We start from the raw sequence: 19,862 nt of genomic DNA, 5'->3' as shown, positions 1-19,862 counted from the left end.
AGATTCCTTTGAAACGTGTATTTTCGAAGGCACCCTGGCGATTTTTTAAACGATGTTTCGGAATAAAGTTTCTAAGCCTATTAAATCGAGAGAATAGTTCATAAATAAGTACATACATGAATATATCTAGCTATGAATATCCAACCTAGAGATCGGCGGAGCAGATAAATTAACTGGCAAAATTTCGATTAATCATAAAAATTGTGGTTAACCGTTTATCCATGGATCTAATCCATGGATAGAAACGATTTAATATGGGAAAAAGCCAAAAATAACTGATAATTTTTTGGATAATTTTTGTTTATGGATATTATCAAAATAAACGGTTAATTTTTATCCAAACGCCGACCTCTAATCCAACCCTACGATATAGCCCTTCTATCATGTCGATTTGATTTGGGTGGCAACGTTCGAGACCAGTGAAGCGTTTTCAGCCAATCAGGAGACTGAAGGAAATGACGGTATGCTCCTCACTCGGTCGTAGCAGATGTGATTGATCACGTGACTAGATAAGCCCAACCCAAATTTTAGCGGGAGGTTAGAGAGGCTATTGCTATTGTATATTCATAGCTAGTTATATTCATGGTACATATACAAATACCCGTGCAAAATTTTGAGCAGTAAAGCGGTGTATTCTTCTGCCTATTGGAATCCGTGTCTAGGTGGATACTTCTCTCGTTAAAGATATATTATTAACTTCTGGTAAAAGTAAAAACAAATTTGAAAAAATATTAATTAAGCGCGTTAAAAACATTAAGGATTTCAATAATTATGACCTTAAATTTCTTACAAAAAAACTGGAGTCGTTGGCATATTTATCGGTAAAGTGAGTCCGTACAATGTGAATACCTGTACGCGTACCTACTATCGTCCTAGTTGAATACAGTTGTAAATATGACCCGGTTAGTGCCCTTATTTTGATCAAGTAGTATTCGAAAATCATAACGTTATTGTCTGTAATCAAATCTCAGAGTTGAACGGGTCTTGTTAAAATCATTCTGACATATGCCCCTGGGTCATCCTGGTAATTTTGCGAATTGTGACTAAGAAAAGATTGATCTACCAAAATGATTATCTTTTTCAACACGCTGTTCTTAGTCAGATGTTTATACCATAGCTAAAAAGGGGGGAGACACCTATTTTACCAGGGTACAAAGATTATTTTAAATTCATTACACTTATCGTCAGAAATACAAACGTTGAGTAATATCCCGAAGATCTTTCCTTATGTAATAAATACGCCTGATTTCGTAATTGTCTTATTTTTGGAATCTATAAATTTTCTGTTGCTTAAATATTAATATAATTTAGTATTATATAAATTTAATTTCTTACCATTTTGTTGTGTACGAATAGCCACGCGCGCTATATCGCCTCACTAAAACAAAAATACATTTAGAATCGAAGGTATCAACCTAGCTTTAGAGCAACATTTGCCGCAATTAGAGCAACATTTCCCGTACTTGTATTTGAGTCATCTTAATTATACACAACCGGTACACTAACAAAGCGTGTACTGCCACTATTATACATAAAAAACAATGATGGGTATGAACAATTCTCTTTTCTTATCAACAATAAAACATTGTCTGTACCAAAAGTGGCTCATTACCATTCCCATTGGGTCTGCTGTTAATAATGGATAAAATTATTGCGTTAACGCCATCATCAAATAATTAAATATAGCAGCGATAACGTCATGTTTGTCAACGTTTTCCTCGCAAATTGTCGGATTTAAAAAAAAATACTCGAATTTCCGCAACCTTGAACGTGCGCAAATTATAGTTGAGACAAAACTCGAGGAAAAGTGCCTAGATGTATAGTTTTTACCATCAAATCCCATTACTCCAGGGAAAGTGCTTAAAATTGATATTTTTTACTATATTACAATCAATTTAGCATAGCGCGAACTTGACCAGGATCTTAATCCCATAGACGGTTGAATAGAACTTATGTATGAGATTAATATTCAGTGTATAACCTTCAAACACTGTCCCAAGATTATATAAGACTCGGAGTATGTCATTTCACATACATACACGTATAAAATTAGATATAAAAATTAATTTTAAAACATACGCATGCAGTATTGTTACTTTATATAAAACACCCCTGATAAATCGGTAACTCTGGTGGGGTGCTCAAAACATTGATTCGTTTTTATTAATTGGTGAAATACAAATAAATTGTCGAAATATTAATCGATAATTTCATCATTATTATACTGAAAAAAAAAACAAAAAAAAAACAGGATATTACTCAACTTTTGGTAAATTTGGAATGTACTCGTGAAATTAAATGAATCTTTGTACCCCTGTCAAATTGGATGTCTTACATAAACGTGTCTTTCCCACCGACAGACACGTCGACCTTCTTTTATTATTGTCTGACTAAGAAACGCGTGTTTTAAGAGATAATCATTGAAGTAGATAGATCTTTTCTTAGTAGTAAAATGGTGCGTTTTTTTGGGGTTATTTTGCTAGGCAACCTTGAGAATTTTCGCCGGTTTTAGCGATAACAACTTTAATACTCGTTGTTTTTCTTAATGGCGTTTATTTTTCCGACAGCCTACAGATATAAAAAGGTTTCACGGAACATTTGGCGGTCATGGAAAGGAAAAAAGATTATAGTGCACTTCACGTGAAAGGGAAACTTGTAGAATTCTCATTTTATTACGCTATTGTTTCCGACGCCCACCCGTTGCGGCGTCCAATTCAATAATAATATTTACCAGCGAATTTTACGCGTTTAATATGAAATATGTATGAATTATTTTATTTCTTATTTTTAGGCGTTTGAAGGAAAGGAAAAACTAGAAATACTGATGCCGGTTCCATTGAAAATAGTATCACGTATCGTACCATGTTATAAAGTCCTTTACAGACTTGTATAAGGAAAGCGTGACTCTGGAGTTGAGATTAGATAAAAAAATAATAGACTGATGAAATTCTATACTTTTCAACGGCCCGTTCTAATAAATGACATAACAAAAATCACCACCTTATCGCGCGATTGCGTAAGTTAAAAAAACCTCAAGAGCACGGTCATTTGATTTCATTGACGATAAATCAGATCTTTGACCGCTGATTGAGCACGTGGAAACTAAAATATTCTTAATAACCGAGTGGTCTTTCTAGATAGAATATCAAAAAGAACCAAGCTAGTCGTAGTTTGAAACCGCGGTTTACACTAGAATGAACATTACGAACATTGACCTCATGTTTCTCAGGTCAGAGATAAAATTAAAAAAAATAGGTACACCTTGATCTAGATATAGTGGTCTGCTTTTGGTATATTCAAAATTGCATTCGAATCGATGACATTACCTTTTTGTAGTATATATCCTAAACGCACTGAACATAGAACCACCTAGTGGCCAATGCAAGAAGCTCACTTAATTTCTTTGTTTTCCTTTGCTAACGCTTTGAACTTTAAAATGGCAAATCGTCTACTTAGCAGACGAAACTCAAGCACTAAATGAACTTCTCGAGACCTAGCCTCTATTTCTGTACCAAATGTCTTTCGACTCGATTAAATTTGACTATGATTACCAATACCTGCGTGACTTACCTTTCGCTATTTGATTACCTTACAATACGCTTCTTTTTAAAAATTCAATTCGGTCTATATTGTTTTTATTTACATTACTAGCGCTGCTAGCGCAACAATAGATATTCCAGATTTCAGACAAGAACTGGGACATTCCACTTATTCCTGGTGTGCGTCTGCGAAAAGAGTCCAAACCATTAAAGCTCAGACAATAGAATTCGTAAAATCATCAGTCGCTAATTATATTCCATTAGACGAAATAATTACCGTGAATGGAATGTCATAGAATCATGGCAGCTTTGACCTTTTACCCAACAAAATAAGCGCCTCTAGTGAGGAACATACGCAACTTAAAAGCGAAATATGCCATGCAGATCGTACACTTCGGTAATACTCATACTTTGTAACACGCGAAAGATAGTAAACCAACAGATTTACGCGAAAAAATTATAAACGTATGGTAAAAACAGCCTACGTAAAATCCTATTCAATTAATGCCTACAAATGTATATTATTATCGTCATAATTATTTGCCGGATGTTACCATATAAGCTTATTTCTAAAAACCAAATATATCTTTGAAGCCCACGGTAAACAGTTCAAAAAATAATTGACGAGGTTGAAGTAGTCAAATATAGATATACCACTATGTTGAAATTTAAAAAAGATCTATGACATAACCTTGAAGGGACGCCATAGACCCTCGCAATTGCAAAGTTGAGAGAACGAAAGAAAAAAGCCGACAGAGTCGGAGCAGTGCCAAAAATTTCTGTAACCATACATTTTTATGGTTACGCTTTCGTCAGCGTTTCAACGACGCTCAGTTTATAAGTATCGCGAATCTTTTCGCGCTTAAACTGCCCGGAGGCTTGTTGATTGACATTTATGGTTTATAGATGACGTTTTAAATCAAAGGTACGAAGGGTTATAGATAACGTTTTAAATGGAAGGTACGAAGGGTATTCAGTCACCTTATTATCTTAAGAGCTTTTCACACGAGGCAACATTTTTGCGACCCATTAATTGCTGACCAACCAAATGGCTCCGTGAGAATGGAGAAAATATTTCCACAACTTCATGAGAGCATAAACGCTTTTGTTGGACAACCTTTGAAGTTTGGAAGATGGAGCTTCAAACTTAGACGAAACAATATACTTCAGCTACTTAGGACAAGCTATAGTAGTTTATATATATTTTTGTATAAATAAAAAAAAGTACCTTCAGAATTGAAGCGAGTGTTTATATTAATAATTTGGAAATTTCAATTAAATAATTTGTCATTATTTCTCCGAAATAAGAATCATTTTTCGTTTTCAATAGGTCTTGGTCTCAATCAAAAAATATCTGATCGAGGAGATTACTCGGCATCGTTACCTTTAAGTAACGCGTAGCACCAGGTTTCCCTCGCGGCGTATGTGTGAACTTCATAATCTGGTCAGTATTTGTCTTAGGTGTCAACCGGTTAATGCCAATATTTAAATTAATAATTTTAATACTCATCCTTTTGATTTAACAACATTAAATGTATTTATGAAAATTGACATATTATGTGGTAGTAGACGTATTTTACTTTTTGTCTGCTAAAATGATAAATCTCACAAACTTTTCGTGGAGCCTGAGAAAGAGAAATGCAACATGATGTTGGCTCGTGTGAAAATGTCTGATCTTTAAATGGGATAAAAATGGGCCTTGAGTACATAGAAAATTCTGTTAATATAAACGATTGCGTACTCATCATATTTTATTCTAATCAGTCAGAAGAAGTGCAAAATCAAACGCGTTAAACTTAACAGAAGCCACCAAGGTCTGCAAAATAAATATCAAATGTTATCTACGAAATTTGCAACGGAACGACTTTACTATGAAACGTGACCATAGTTAAGATTAATTAGTATTATCCGTGGGCTGTGGCAAATACTATACAAGAAGTAAATTACGTAGTAAACGTTGTCATTTTCAATTCAAGACAAGATTAATGTCATACCCATTGTTTCTATATAAAAACAGCTTTTTTCCTCAAAATTGTTTCGAATCTTTTCTGTTATTTGTAAGAAAGATAATCAAAGTGTTTTGAATTACACCTAAGATATTTTTCTTTTCCAAGCAGAATATAGTTAAATATAGTTTACGCGCTAACGAGGATTTTGACTTTTGTAGATCTTTATCGAGTCGTTTCCAAAAGGCATCTGTAAAATAGATTCTGATTCAATAATTGGAATCGCTCTTCTTCCAAATTTGTATAGCGCCTTAACGACAAGGTACTTCAATGGACTGAGCCAATCAAAAAGGGTTTTTCAGATTGCACAGTTCAATTTGAAAGATGAAAAGAGTGTAAAAAAATACGAAAATATCAACGTAACGTTGAAGCGCCAAGGAAGCCCGTCGAAATAAATCTCTTCCTTGGAATATTGAACTGCTGATAAGAAATCGTTCGGTATCGGCGAACAAAAGGGCATAGGTTTCAATCATGAACCCCAAACTACATCGATAACGTTCGGTTGGAAATAATACTACACCAATTAGAATAAAACGAAAGAGTGTGTTTGAGCGGTCAGCTAAAACAATTGTAACGGCCAACATGGAAGGCCTGTCTCTATTATTTTCATGCGTAATACTGCTTGGATATTCTGGTTTCACGGTTCAAGTACCCCTGCAAGGGCAACCGACTTGCGGATATGACGTAAGTAGAATAAGGAAAACAGGCATTCTAATGACTCATTTTCCTTGTTCGTATAATGTGTAAATACGCGTGTTTGAATTTTGGGCATTTAAAACCGCAATTGTTATACCCATTGAGCGTGAAAACAATGAAAACCAATTAAAGTATAACGTTGAAATAACCTATGTTAATATCGTAGTCTTGCAACCAAGGAATTGATGGAATGATAAACGTGGGAATCGTATGTCATACTCACGACGACGTAGGGTGGTTAAAAACCGTTGACCAATATTTCTACGGATGTACGTATAATACATTAAAACAACGTCAAAAGGGAGTGTTTAACAATTTCATCATTCCGCAGCCAAACAAAACATACAGAATGCCGGGGTTCAATACATTCTAGATTCGGTGGTCCAGGAATTGTTGCACGACCCTAGAAAGAAGTTCATATACGTAGAGACTGGGTTTTTTTACCGATGGTGGCACCAGCAAAAGGACCACTTGAGGCATCAAGTACAACAGCTAGTCAGAACGGGTACCACCTTTGTTTTACAGAACACTTTAACCTCTAATTTTCGATTGATAAATGTCAATGACTGAATAGGACAATTGGAATTCATAAGCGGAGGGTGGTGCATGAATGATGAGGCCACGACCCACTACAACGATATCATTGACCAGATGACCTTCGGTTTCCGTTTCTTGAACGACACCTTCGGAGAATGCGGACGGCCACGCGTGGGTTGGCAAATTGACCCCTTCGGACATTCCAGAGAGCAGGCTTCTCTCTTCGCTCAAATGTCCTTCGACGGCCTCTTCCTCGGCAGGTTTAAGCGAACATTTATTTCCATTGACGTACATTATGGGCAGAAATTCACCCGGTTAGCGTTTTATTTACAGAATTGATTACGAAGACAAGATGGAAAGACAAAAGAGTAAAACGATGGAATTTCTATGGAAAGCTAGCGCTAATCTTGGTATATTTGGCATAACGTCATAACAATACAATTTACGAGTTTCTGCCAATGTTTCCGTTTTAGGCAAACAAGCGGATCTTTTCACCGGTATCCTACCGAACACCTACAGCCCTCCATCGGGATTCTGTTTCGATATTCTTTGCGGAGATGAACCCATTATGGTATTCTCGATTTGGAATCCTTGAATTGAAAGGGAAACTATATAATAAAGTGAACTTTACAGGATGACCCCAGACTCAAGGACTACAACGTTGGTCGACGTGTTGACGATTTCTTGAAAATAGTCAGTGACCAAGCCAAAGTATACGACACTGACAACCTTATTATCACTATGGGCAACGACTTCAATTATCAGAACGCCCATACTTGGTACAAGAATCTAGACAAATTAATACATCACGTGAACGAAAGGGTAAAAATCAAATCTTTTGGTTGATAAATCTAATTTAACCATAAGTAACACCATTAGCAGAAGTATGAGCGGTGTTATTCACCCAACGGTTTGGTTTTAACGATTTGTTCCTCGTATTTTTCAACTTGGAACTAACCAATTTGTGATCTTCACCAATTCGTCAGGAGAGAGTGACTAATATCCTGTTAGGAAACTTGAAATGAATTCAGTGGCGCAACGTTTAATCTCCTCCCTCCGCCAAAATTATTTGAAAGTCCTCTAAAGTCAAAACCGATGAAGGGACCAAAACTACCCCACAATCTGAAATCGAAAATTCCAGACCAGTGAAAACAAAAAAAACTAGAATAGTATTTTACAAATGCTTAAAAAGATGTAATGTCGCTCAAAAATAGAAAAATCTTGATCTTAATATTTAGGGACCACACAATTGATCGGAATTCTAACAAAAAGAAATCCAGAACAAATCTTATCCAAAAAAAGTATTTTTAAAATGGCATCAGGTTTCTGTGAAATCTTACGAACCTTTCTAGTATTTTTATTTTACAACAGTAATAAAAATAGTGCTCCGTGCAGGTTTTTTGGGAGACATATCTGGGGCCACTGCGCCGATTTGTTGACCGCCGTCTCCAAGACCTATTTTGTAAAACATTTAATTTTTAAATTACTTTTCAGAAGATGAAAATAGGTCGTATTGAAAGTATTCAAGGAGTGCCATTGTGTCTATGCCTATGCCTCCTAGGGGTGCGTTGGTTCAATTGCTTTTAGTATTATTTGCAGTGAAGACTTCCAATATTATATATTAGTAAAGTAACAAAAATACGTCTTTGGGGGCTTATTAAAAACGCAGCTTAGTGTTTTTACCCCTATCGATAAAAAACAGTGACTTCCAAATTGTTTTATCGAATTGTAATTAGAAGGGCAACTGGAATCCATTGAAGTAAAGGCAAAATCAGAAAGAATGACGTTAACCACTGCTAAGTTTATAATTTAATAAGCAATTACAAAGTACAATTTAAGCCACTGAATGAACTGGTCCTGGGATAAACCGTCACTATCTGACAGTAGCGGCGGATGAAAAATATTTGGTGGGGTATTCCGCTGCCACGTCATACCGATTTATCATACTTCTATTATGTTACTTATGGCTTAACCAAGACTGTATTTATTTCTATGTCGGGAGAATGATTATGTTGGGGCGATTGTTAGCGTGCTTCCAGTGGCGTTACTTAAGGACACCGCCCCCCCCGCAAAACCCTTTTGGGGGCCCGCTATAATCAGTGGTGTTTATGAGGGACGAGTGGAGACCTACCCCATTATGCGTTCTTCAACGTATACTAATGCTTAGAGTTCTTAAGTTAAGGTGCCCCTTGAAGCCGGGGGCCCTATTTACGCCACTGCGTGCTCCACATCCTCCTCATGCTCGAAGAGTAAGCTCCTTCCCACCTAAAATAAAATCAGTCCGTTATTTCATTGGTTCCCTAAAACTGATGTTTTCCCTAGTGATTGAAGCGCGCGCCGGTGACGTTTTCACTTTCCCCCTAACATTCCGGGGGAAAATTCAGATAGTCGCAACATAGACATCCTCCTTAAGTATAAATAAACCCATTATTCGCTTAACTTATAATGAAACGTACTATGTCCGCCGCAGCAAAAGAACGGAAGCAAGGTGAACTTGTTCTACTCAACCCCGTCTTGTTACTTAAACTCCCTTAATAAAGCGAACAAAACGTGGACATCCAAAACCGACGACTTCTTTCCCTACGCGAGTGACCCTCACGCATTCTGGACAGGGTATTTCACGAGCAGAGCGGCGCTTAAAGGATACGTCAGAAATACCAACAACTTCTTGCAAGTAATTGAAACACCCGTTCAAAACTTACAAAGTGCTATATAAAATGCCGAAGTAAGGTTTGAATACTTCCACAGGTATGCAAGCAACTGGACGCCTTAGCGCAATTGGGTCCAGAAAGTCAAGGCGACGTCAGCGTTCTCAGTAAGATTTGACTGTTCAAATATAGCCTTAATATAATAACTACTTCGTTTCGCAGAGGAAGCCCAAGCAGTCGCTCAACATCACGATGCAGTAAGGTACAGTCTAACAAACCAATTCACTTCTTAGGCATTTTCCTTACATATCCTTATGAATCTTAGCGGTACAGAGAAACAACTAGTAGCTTACGATTACGCGGAAAGATTATCCGAAGGTGTTGCCGCGTGCCAGGTACTTAACATCCATGTTATGAAACAAGACTCGAAAACAATGTCCTTAAGACGTGCCTCACTTAGGATACTGTCAACGAAGCGTACAGGGTTTTGATGCCAACTGGACAAGTGCCCGCACCCACTCAAGTCTTCTGTAACCTTCTTAACATCAGTCAGTGCCAAATAACGGAGAACGATAAACCAGTACGTATATCTTCGTTAAAGCAATCGAGCAATTACGAACGTATAAGTATTTTCAGGTGGCGGTTACCATATACAACCCATTAGGACGATCTACAAGTCACGTTGTACGCTTACCAGTCGCGGGTAAAGGTTACAAGGTCACCGGACCTCAAGGACAAATCATCCAAGCTCAAGTACGAAAATAAACAAACCATTGACCCAACAAGCTCTTGACTGTTTCCCGATATAGTTAGTTCCTATTCCTGACGCCATTCTCAAAATCCCAGGAAGAGAAAGTAAAGCCGTGAATGATCTACTCTTCAAGGTCGACCTTCCCGCTTTGGGTTACGCCACCTATTTCGTCAAGAAATCGAATAGTAAACAATACACATTCTCAAATGGTTATTCCGAAACTTAACTCTGGCGTTTCTAGATATCTACCTAGCAAAAACTCAACTGAGCCACGTTTACGAACAGCGAGGACACGATGTCGGAATTCAAAACAAAGTACGTTGCATTCTTATTGCGATAATTAGCTTTGAATAAGTTTGACCTTTATTACAGCGCTTAGCCTTGGTCGTTGATGGCAAAACCGGTCTGTTGAAAGAGTACATCAACGTGGATGGTTACGTCCACGAGTTGACTCAGTCCTTTCACTCATACCGTGCCATGGCTGGTGATAACACCAAATGGGAAACGCGGGCTTCTGGGGCGTACATCTTTAGACCCAACGGAACGCTTGCTCAAAATCTGGCTTCAAACGTCACCGTCAAAGTAGTCAAAGGTCCCATTGTTGAAGAAATACACCAAACGTTCAGCGACTGGTTAACGCAAGTCATTAGGGTATACGATGACCAGGATGTCGCCGAATTCCAATGGCTGGTTGGCCCTATCCCAATTCAGTAAGCGGAAGTAATCTGAACTGTGTCCCGCGCTAAAATGAGCCCCGTGTTTTGTTGACTTTCAGTGATAAAATCGGTAAAGAAATCATCTCGAAATTTGACTCGAAAATTAAAAGCAGCCGGACTTTTTACACCGACTCCAATGGCCGAGAAACGCTGCAAAGAACGTAGGCGTATTATATAGTTCGCGCTTTAAGTATTGAAATCTAAAAATTATTGTTCTTAGGCGTGATTTCAGACCAACCTTCAAACTAAACATGACGGAACCCGTTTCCGAAAACTACTACCCGATTAACAGCCACATTTTTATCAAAGTAGGCCACATAGAGGGAAATAGCTACTTTGTGACAGGTTGACGAACATATACCAGGGCATTATAAATAGATATTTATATTATCTTTAAAGTATAGTTCGTAAATCTGTCACGGGTGGCGCTCGTCCAAAACAAACTTTATAATTACTGGTATAATTTACAAAAGGGACAAGATAAAAAATCTAGGCAACCTGTTCAGATGACCGTTCTAGTAGACAGGGCTCAAGGAGGAAGTAGCGCTAGCGATGGATCCATCGAACTAATGGTAACTTTGTACTAGAAATGATTCAAACAAGTTTAGACTTATGTAGAGACATTCCCGCGCAGGTCCACAGACGTTTACTCTATGACGATTCCTTCGGCGTAGGTGAAGCGCTGAACGAACCGGGAGTCGACGGCAAGGGTCTCGTTGTTCTTGGTAAGCACTTCCTCCTGGTCGGAAACGCCACCGACGCCGCTTCGAAGTACAAGATCTTGAGCGAAAAACTCTACATGGCACCTTCGTTGTCCTTCTCCGAATATGACGGCGACGAGACCAAGTACTCGAAGAATTACAAGACACAGGTACGCCCTAATCACGATACGCAATTTCAAGCATTAAACGTAACAACCCGAAATATAGTTCACAGGATTGAAAATGGAGCTACCAGTCAACGTGCACCTTTTGACCTTGGAGCAATGGAAAGCGGGAACCGTCTTAGCTCGCGTGGAGCATCGCTTCGAACAAAATGAAGATGCCGAGTTGTCCAAACCAGTTCAGTTGTCACTTCAGGTAACTGCATCCCCCAAATCAAGGCGAGAATCAAGGCATAAATTCGGTTATTTTCTACTTCAGGGCTTCACAACGTTCGAGATAGATTCAGTAAGAGAGACCAACTTGGGCGCCAATCAATACATCGAGCAGATGAACCGCCTGAAGTGGAGAACTTCGGATCGAAACTCCGCTAAGAATGAAGAGACGAAAGGTCAGTATTTCGATTTACCCCCGAGGAGATCCCAAACTTACTATTTCTTATTCATTACTTTACGCAAATACTTTCGTTCTCAGCTATCGGAGCCAACTTAGAAGTGTCGTTGAACCCCATGCAAATCAGAACGGCTATCATCAAACCCAAAGCTAAATCGTCGTCCGTTGATCCGGCGCCTAAGTAATGAAAAACGCTAAATTCAGTATTGTACTAGGGATAACCAATTTACTATGAAATACCTACCTGTTTCAAAAAAAGTAACTGTAAAAATCTAATAAATGTATTCCTAAATATATAATAGACCGTTTCGAAAATTGCTTACAGAGAAACAACATTTCGAAAGTGCCTTTCGATACTCAATTTTAATGCTTTTATTTATAGCCGATTTTATGTAATACTATAAACATGTGAAACTAAAACAAAATTCGATATAAAAAGAAGCGTGTAAGCATTTTAAATTTTCACTGTTCCAAATTGTTGGCGGTGCCATCTAGTAAGACTTAAGGTATTAAAAAAACGAACCTTTAATGGCGTTACCTCTGGGAAATGTCCTTCTCCCTTATCATCCGCGTATCCATCTCTTCTGAGTATCGTATTGTATTCTACTGTAGGATAACATTTGTCAGGTTGAGGGAGAGGGGAATAGTATGCGCTACGTCATAGAGGTGTCGTGTTGTAAAACAATTATTAGGCGTCACCGAGATGTTAAAGGGGGAATAGGGGCGTCAACCACTGGTCAATTTCCCATAGTCAGTCAACGAGAGAGAACGAGAGCAGGGCGGCGTTCAAAAATACTCAGCGGACTGTTGCTCAAAGGTTACGTGACGTCGCCGCACGGAGGAGTGCTAGATGCAGACGCCGTGACTGACGATATTTTACAAAATTTACAACAAGTGTAAAAAGCGTTCAACAGGAACCTACGTCACTTTTAGCAACAGTCTCAACGAAAATATTTTTTTCAGATATTTCGTTGAGCGTTACTGAACGCAGTTCAGGATCATCATTCTGTGGGTTTGACGTCACGATTGAAAACTAATCTGGTGTTAACCCCTTTTTTAGGCCACCCCTCTTTTTTCGATGATATTTAAATTGTTTTACAATACGACTCCTTACATTTCCTACGTGTCTATTTTGAAAATCACACGAGAAACCCATTAAAATGACATTTTCGAAAGAACGACATTTTTTTTCAATTTCTTAAAAGACTTCTGTAGTACATTTATTTAAAACAAAACAGTTATAGTACAGAAGCAATAAAGCAGTAAAAGAATTTTCATTAAACAGTGGTATTTTTCATATATATGTCCATAGGACAATATTAAAGTTAATAACTGTACATTATTTACATAAAAAACGCTGTCCCACCCAATGTTTTCTAAACTATTCAATGGAGTTTTTATATAGAGGGGTATTAATTTTCCTTTTTGTGGGTTTATGCCAAAGAACGGATTGAAAACTTTCTCAATCTTCAAATATGCAAAAATGCGGCTTCAACTATTGTAAATTTTTATAGGGAGAATAATTTCGTTTACGATTGAAAATGAAATCGAACTTAAACTATATTACTCGAGGTTGTTTTTTTTACAGTAGAAAAAGTGTAATAGACTATACTCCCTTAAAATCTCGTTTACAATAAGAATTACATTTTCTTCGTGGGGGGAGGGAGGAGATATAGTTGAATAAGTATTTCAAATACTTTTTCGTAACTTTTAATTAATTATCTAATCAGTTTAAGAATCTCACTTGAAATGTGATAAAGGTTTGGTTTTTTTTTATATTTATTTTGCATAGAAAATATATAAACTTTTAAAACGAAATGCTAGTCTAAAAAGCACTCAAACGTAAATCCCGATTTGTTGCTTATTTTTTTTAAGTGTTTTTTTTAGGTTTTTTTTCTTAGTATTATAGGCATGAAGAAGGGTTTAGTTTAAGGCCTTTGAAAAAACTACAGCTACAGTGCTTTTTATAGTATTTTGTTAACGGGATATTGGGTCTACGAAAAATTGAAATAACTCGATAAATTATGGAAAGTATGTAATTTGAAACGAATTACAAATAAAACTTGAATTTTTGTTTTCAATATATTATCTTCCTTTCGTAAATTTTATCAGTGCCAACTTATCTCCAAATACGGCAAACTTTAAAATGCCCATTTTAATTTTGGTTTGATTTTTTTGTACTAGATTAAATTAAAATTAAATTGAAAAAGGTATTTATACGTTAAACTCAAACATTTCTTAACACTTTATTATATTATAGATAAATTTAAGAAACGTAAAAACTTCAACAGTTATTTCTTTAATAACGGCAAGCGCTTAAAGCTACACCGATTATAGCTAGTAACTCCGATACAGAGAGGGGATCGGACATTACAGAAGCCAAAACCTCGCGCTCACTGTTAAATAAACTCGCGATTCTCCGCGCCTATGTAATGACTCGACCCCTTTTTCAAATCAAAACGAGTAAACGATATTTTTAATTTGATTTATATAACAACATTGATTTATGTTTTTAAAAATTGATCATATATATATTTTCTTTTTGTTTAAATATAGGCACTGTATTAATAATATTTATAATAATCAGGCTCGAATAAATTAATACTTATAGTAACAGGAATCATGTGTTTGAGGAAAATTCTAAGAAGACAACTGGCTTTTTTTTGGTCAAATCTTAAATAACATGACAAATTTTTAAGAATCGAAATGTTTTCACTATTTTTTATATATATTTTTTTTGCTCTGAACATTCGTTTGTGTGAAAGTGAGAAGTTTTCAATAGATGATTTTGTTTTGGTTTTTAACGCGATTACTTTTGAAAGAGTGAAGTTTTTAAGAATGTTTAAATCTTAACTACGGCGGTTTTTTCTTAAGTAATTTTTTCAAATATTTTTGTTGTTATGCAGCAGGACATTTAAAAATTTGTGGAGCACGTAAATCAGCTTTGGCCCCCTTGTTTTTATTTGAATTACTTTTATGTTTTTTTTTATATATATTTATATATAACACGCGCTCTTTCTTTATTTTGTAACTTTTTTATTTTCAAATAACGCGTTTTCATAATTATTTTATCCGGAATCTAAGCTAGGTTTATAATTGTTTTAAAAGCTTGGAAATTGTCCCAACAGGTGGCACTTATATTAACGTAGACTCTCATTCTGTGAAGAAACAGGCTTACTATCACAGCAAATGGTCATTGAAAGACAAAAACGGACTGCAAATATATTTATATATGACGAAGAAAAAGTTCGTGTTTTAGTTTGTTTTTTTGGTTGTTCTGTTTCTTTTAAAAAACTGTTTTTCTCACAAATTGACCTGTATATATATATTATATATAATCGCATATATATGTACCTGGATCCTATAATTATTTTACGAATTTTGAAACGCGAATATAACTACGGTACTTATATTTTTCATTTACTTTTGTCGTTTGGTTTCGTCGAAAATTCATTCAAAGCAGACTTTGTTTTACGCGATTGGAGAAAAATCTACTGGCATCGTTTAAAGATTTGTTTCTTTTCGTACCGAAAAAATGGCAGAATCGTGTGAAAACGGAACAAATAATGCTGATATTGAATATGTTATTTTTGTTATTAAACAGTAAAAACGTCTATCCACGAATAATGAATTATATATTTATATATTTTGTCATAGAAAGACTTATCTTTCGTATATTTTGAAAAAGGAGGAACTAAAAACCAATTTAGGTGGCCATAACTTTTATCGGTGTTGCGCATGCACGTACATATACGTATATACCATTCGGGTGTATAAGAACGAACTAGAGCTGGGTACAAGGAGATTATACTGGGAGGATAATATTTAGAGGTCAGGGGTCATACCTGTAATTTAGAATTACGTCGGCGCTGGTAAAGACAAGAAAAATTGTTGGGAAGATTTTCCGCTTTTCGCTACTAGATAATTGCCGTATCTTCCGCCGAAACATTCAAAAGAACAAATATTTATATATTTTGGTCGTAACCACTAAAGTTCGTTTCCGAGGAGGAGTCGGGAGGGAGGAGATAAATTGAAAAACAACGTAGAAAAGTCGTTTAACGTTTCGTCCGAAAGAACCCGATTGTAGTATGTATAATAATGTATAATATTTGGTTTTTTTTTCTAGATTAGCGCGCTAATTTTAAAAACCATTTTTTGAGAAGGGCCTAAAACGTACGTGGGCTAGCACCAATCGTCCTCGTCCGTATCACTCCTGGCGCTGGTCAACCTACCGGTCCTGGGGTTCGCGGTCACCACATTGGGGTCTCTGTTGTCCCCGGCGCGCCTCTCGCGTAACCTGTCGCGCTCTCGCTGTCCAGGCTTGTAGCCGTTGGGCAAGGGGGAAGGCAATTGGCGCGAGCCTCGGCCGATGGCGGCGGCGGCTTCGAAACTAAGCGGCTCTTCGGGAGGCGGTCTCTGGTAAGCGGCCACGAGCCGCCCGTCGTCGTAGTGGCCACCGCCCACCGAGTACTGGTCTCTGTTTTCGTAGGGCTGCGGCCTCCTGGGCTGCGCCGGCGGTAAACTGACGCTGCTGCGGGCCCGGTTACTTCGGCTCAACGTTCCGGCCGGGTCCGGGTTGCGGATACCCGTCACGTTGGCCGAACGGTCGCGCCAAACCGGCTGCGGATTGGTCATTTTTGGCAGGCGCGTGGGGGAGGCGTTGACTTTGGGGAAGTTGATGCTTCCCTGTTGCGCGGCGCCGCTCTTGGCCATCAGGGGGACCGTCGGCGAGTGGGACACGATGGGGAAGTTGATCCCCTCCATGGAACGAACGTTCAAGCGAAGCGTGGAAGGCTTGTTGGGGGTAGCCGGAAGTTTGCGTCCTCGAGGTCTTCTCCTCTGCTGGGCCACCGGAAGGCTGTGCGCGGAAGAGGGGCTCGGACTGCGCGAACGGTAGTCCAACTCGGTGGTGCCGTAAAACTCGCCCATGCCGCCACCCACGCCGCCACGTTGTTGACATGGAGGCGTTCGCGGGTCGGGACTGGGACTGCGGGACCGCCTGTCAAGGCACGTAGTGATGTACTCCGGGCTGTTGCCTTGGCTGTGGCACGGAGTGTGGCCCGAGTTGTGGTGCCACGGTGGACCCATTCCTACGCCGCCGCCGTGGATGCGGCGACAGGGCGAACGACTTCGGTCATGATCGTCACCACGTATCTTGGCTGCGTCGCGACAAACGACAAAAAAAAATCACTTTTAGAACCAGTTACCCCCTACAAACGATTTTGATTCTTTTAAAATCTAACCTCTGGCCCGTCCTCTCCGACTGGTCTCGTACTTGACAAGATCCACCACGTCGCTAACGGCGTCCGAAAATCCCACGTCGTGGACGATCGAATGACCAGGAGGACCAACGGGTACTCCGTGCATCATTCGTCTCGGGGACGGCGACCTTCGAATCGGCGTTGGAGACCGCCCTCGTAGGTGAGGTGGTGTCAGGGACTCCCGCCTCAACCGTGAGGGTGACGGTGATCTCGATCTGTCATTGTACACCTGGTTGACAATATCCGGTTTAAGATGAGCCACCCGATCCTGCAAACAGCGCCCCGGCCAGGACGAAAGAGGCCAACAGTTAATTATCGGCGGTCCAGTCTCGCTCCTCGCCAACGAGGAGTCGAGTTCGGAACGATCAAAATGGTGGTTAGAAACGTCATAATTAAGAGGTTTATAGAATGAATATCAGTGACAATAAAAAGGGCTGAAGAAACGGAAAGAGGCATTCTAACAATATTGAAAACACTCAAAGAGGCAAACTCAATAGGTGGTTCGCGTTTCTAGAACTATAGATAATAGTTGCATAGCTACTACGCATCGCATCTATTAATAATAAGAAATATAGAAAGCATACATAGAATAGAAAGGGAATGATAGTATATACTAGTCATTGTCATATCGGGTTATCGTGACCTCCGTCGGCGCGCGCCGTCCAGACTAGAACCGCCCGTCTCAACAATCTGAACGCGAACAGTGTGCAAATTGTAGTTAATCTGTGCCTGCTGACTTCACGTTTCGATTTAGTCGAAGAGAAAAATTCTATCGCGAGATTTTCCGCGGTAAAAGCTAGAACTTGTAATTGCGAAGTTAAATAGGCGGTTATAATTGAGAGCATGGAGGACACTCACGGCGTCGTTGGACTCGTCGGGTTGCAATTGAATACCGTTGACTAGAGGATCGCTTTCCGTCGTGTTAGCCTCGAAGGCTTTTTCGACCTCCATCATTTCCATACCCTGCGATGGCCCAAAAGTAACACTCATTAACAACCTTAATGTCTACGTTCTTTAAGTGCCACCGTGTCATCGCGTGAAAGCTACCAGTACTCGACGCTTTAAAAGCCGTGGAAGTTTTCGTGTTTTCGGAGATTTCGAAACCACTCTTGAGGCGTGTGAGGTGCGTTATCGTCGTTCCATGCGTGACTTAAGCTCGGCTTCGTTTACGCGGTCCCCGAGGTGCCGGTTGCGGAAAGCTAGACGCGAAGGACGTGACGCTTAAAGCTTGTTTTCCACTGGCGCGCGCAACGACGCGTTTCTCAGCTTTGAAACGTTCAAACGTTTTTACGCGCGTAAAGAAAATAACATTATGACGCGCGCTAGTGGAAAACAAGCTTTAGACCGCGGAGAGCTGACAAGAGCAAGCAGTGAAAAGCGGTGGTGCCGTGTGTCGGAAGAGATAGAAACAGAGAGACAAAGAGACACAAGGACCAAATAGAGACAGGAACGGAAGAATATAGAGCGGAAAAGCGCCCCGCGGGTACAATTGGCCCCGGGGCGCTGCTTGTCGAACGGGGCTAGTTACTTTATTCGATAGAAACATACATTGTTGTTTAGCGAAAGACACAAGAACGAAAGTACAATTTTCCAAGTGCTGATATCTACTCTACAGTGACTCAAATCTAGACTACCAACACTATCTAACAACCTAGAAGTCCCGGTGACGGTATTGGATGCCTCATAAATTCCCTCTCCCCAGCCTGACTAGGCAAGTTCGCAGTTAAGCTTTGGAAACGAAATCAACCGTGAATGCTCGCGCTTTCTCTGTAAATCCCGAGTTATCAACGACAGCGGGTGAAGAATGGCAAAGCAAAAGCACGGTCACACTCAAACGGGTCCGTTCGAGCTATTAGGTACCGGGTTGCTAGATAAGCTGAAGCCAAAGCCTAAATGTAAATGGGCGTTTTGGTAGTCCATTGTAGCAATTACTCCCTTTCTACATAATACGTAAACAGATAATATTTGGGGCTTGAGAGCGAGGACGACCACATCTTTCCCCTTTTCCCTCCGAAGGAATGATGACTGTGGCCAGCAGTGTGGAACAAAACCTGTACCCCGTTTTCCACTCTCCAAGATTCAAGATAAATTAGAGAACCATCATGATTTAGAGATGGCGCCAAATTTCTAGGCTGAGAATATCAATGGGAAATCTTGAAACCAGAGGTAACAGTTGCGTCCAAATGTTATCTTTATAAATCGCGAAGGCGCAAAGAGTATTAAAATTAAGTCATGTTTTATATTCGCCCGTAAGGCCTATCATCCGAAGCAGGAATCCATACCTCTACTTGGAATGCTTATCGTGGCAGATTTTGGTCTAGATGTGGCTGACGGTTTTTTTGACGTCACTATGTTAACTTAACAAAAAGCTACGTGAGAGGGGAGCGCGCGCAATGGGGATTCTTTTCTCTCGTAGGCGGGGCCAAAGCCGTCA

At 39.2% G+C, this 19,862-nt stretch overlaps 2 protein-coding genes across 3 annotated transcripts in view; one reads left to right on the top strand and one right to left on the bottom strand.

Annotated features, from left to right (window-relative positions):
• The first annotated feature begins 6,013 nt into the window (after positions 1-6,013).
• LManII (Lysosomal alpha-mannosidase II) lies at positions 6,014-12,466 on the top strand. Its single transcript, XM_090158841.1, has 23 exons — positions 6,014-6,229; positions 6,408-6,510; positions 6,573-6,746; positions 6,816-7,038; positions 7,112-7,188; positions 7,252-7,349; positions 7,412-7,600; positions 9,249-9,452; positions 9,527-9,593; positions 9,649-9,688; positions 9,752-9,821; positions 9,887-10,006; positions 10,063-10,179; positions 10,236-10,362; positions 10,419-10,492; positions 10,550-10,887; positions 10,953-11,054; positions 11,114-11,201; positions 11,367-11,465; positions 11,528-11,764; positions 11,823-11,972; positions 12,036-12,165; positions 12,249-12,466. The coding sequence occupies exons 1-23, from the start codon at positions 6,128-6,130 to the stop codon at positions 12,350-12,352; spliced, it is 3,033 nt and encodes a 1,010-aa protein (XP_090014967.1). The 5' UTR covers positions 6,014-6,127; the 3' UTR covers positions 12,353-12,466.
• A 991-nt stretch (positions 12,467-13,457) lies between these two features.
• cac (calcium voltage-gated channel subunit cacophony) overlaps positions 13,458-19,862 on the bottom strand; it is a 338,819-nt gene continuing 332,414 nt past the window's right edge. For both annotated transcript variants that reach the window (XM_090158840.1, XM_090158839.1), the window contains 3 exons: positions 18,287-18,391; positions 17,411-17,696; positions 13,458-17,326 (listed from right to left, as the gene is read on the bottom strand). In XM_090158840.1, coding sequence (XP_090014966.1) covers positions 16,350-17,326; positions 17,411-17,696; positions 18,287-18,391 — 1,368 coding nt within the window. In that variant the 3' untranslated portion in view covers positions 13,458-16,349. The remainder of the gene's footprint in view (positions 17,327-17,410; positions 17,697-18,286; positions 18,392-19,862) is intronic.

Source organism: Leiobunum rupestre, chromosome 9, assembly GCF_980474605.1.
Source record: "Leiobunum rupestre chromosome 9, qqLeiRupe1.1.hap1, whole genome shotgun sequence".
NCBI lineage: Eukaryota > Metazoa > Arthropoda > Arachnida > Opiliones > Sclerosomatidae > Leiobunum > Leiobunum rupestre.
The sequence above is the reverse complement of the archived record's forward strand: the minus strand, read 5'-3'. Positions and strand labels throughout refer to the sequence as shown.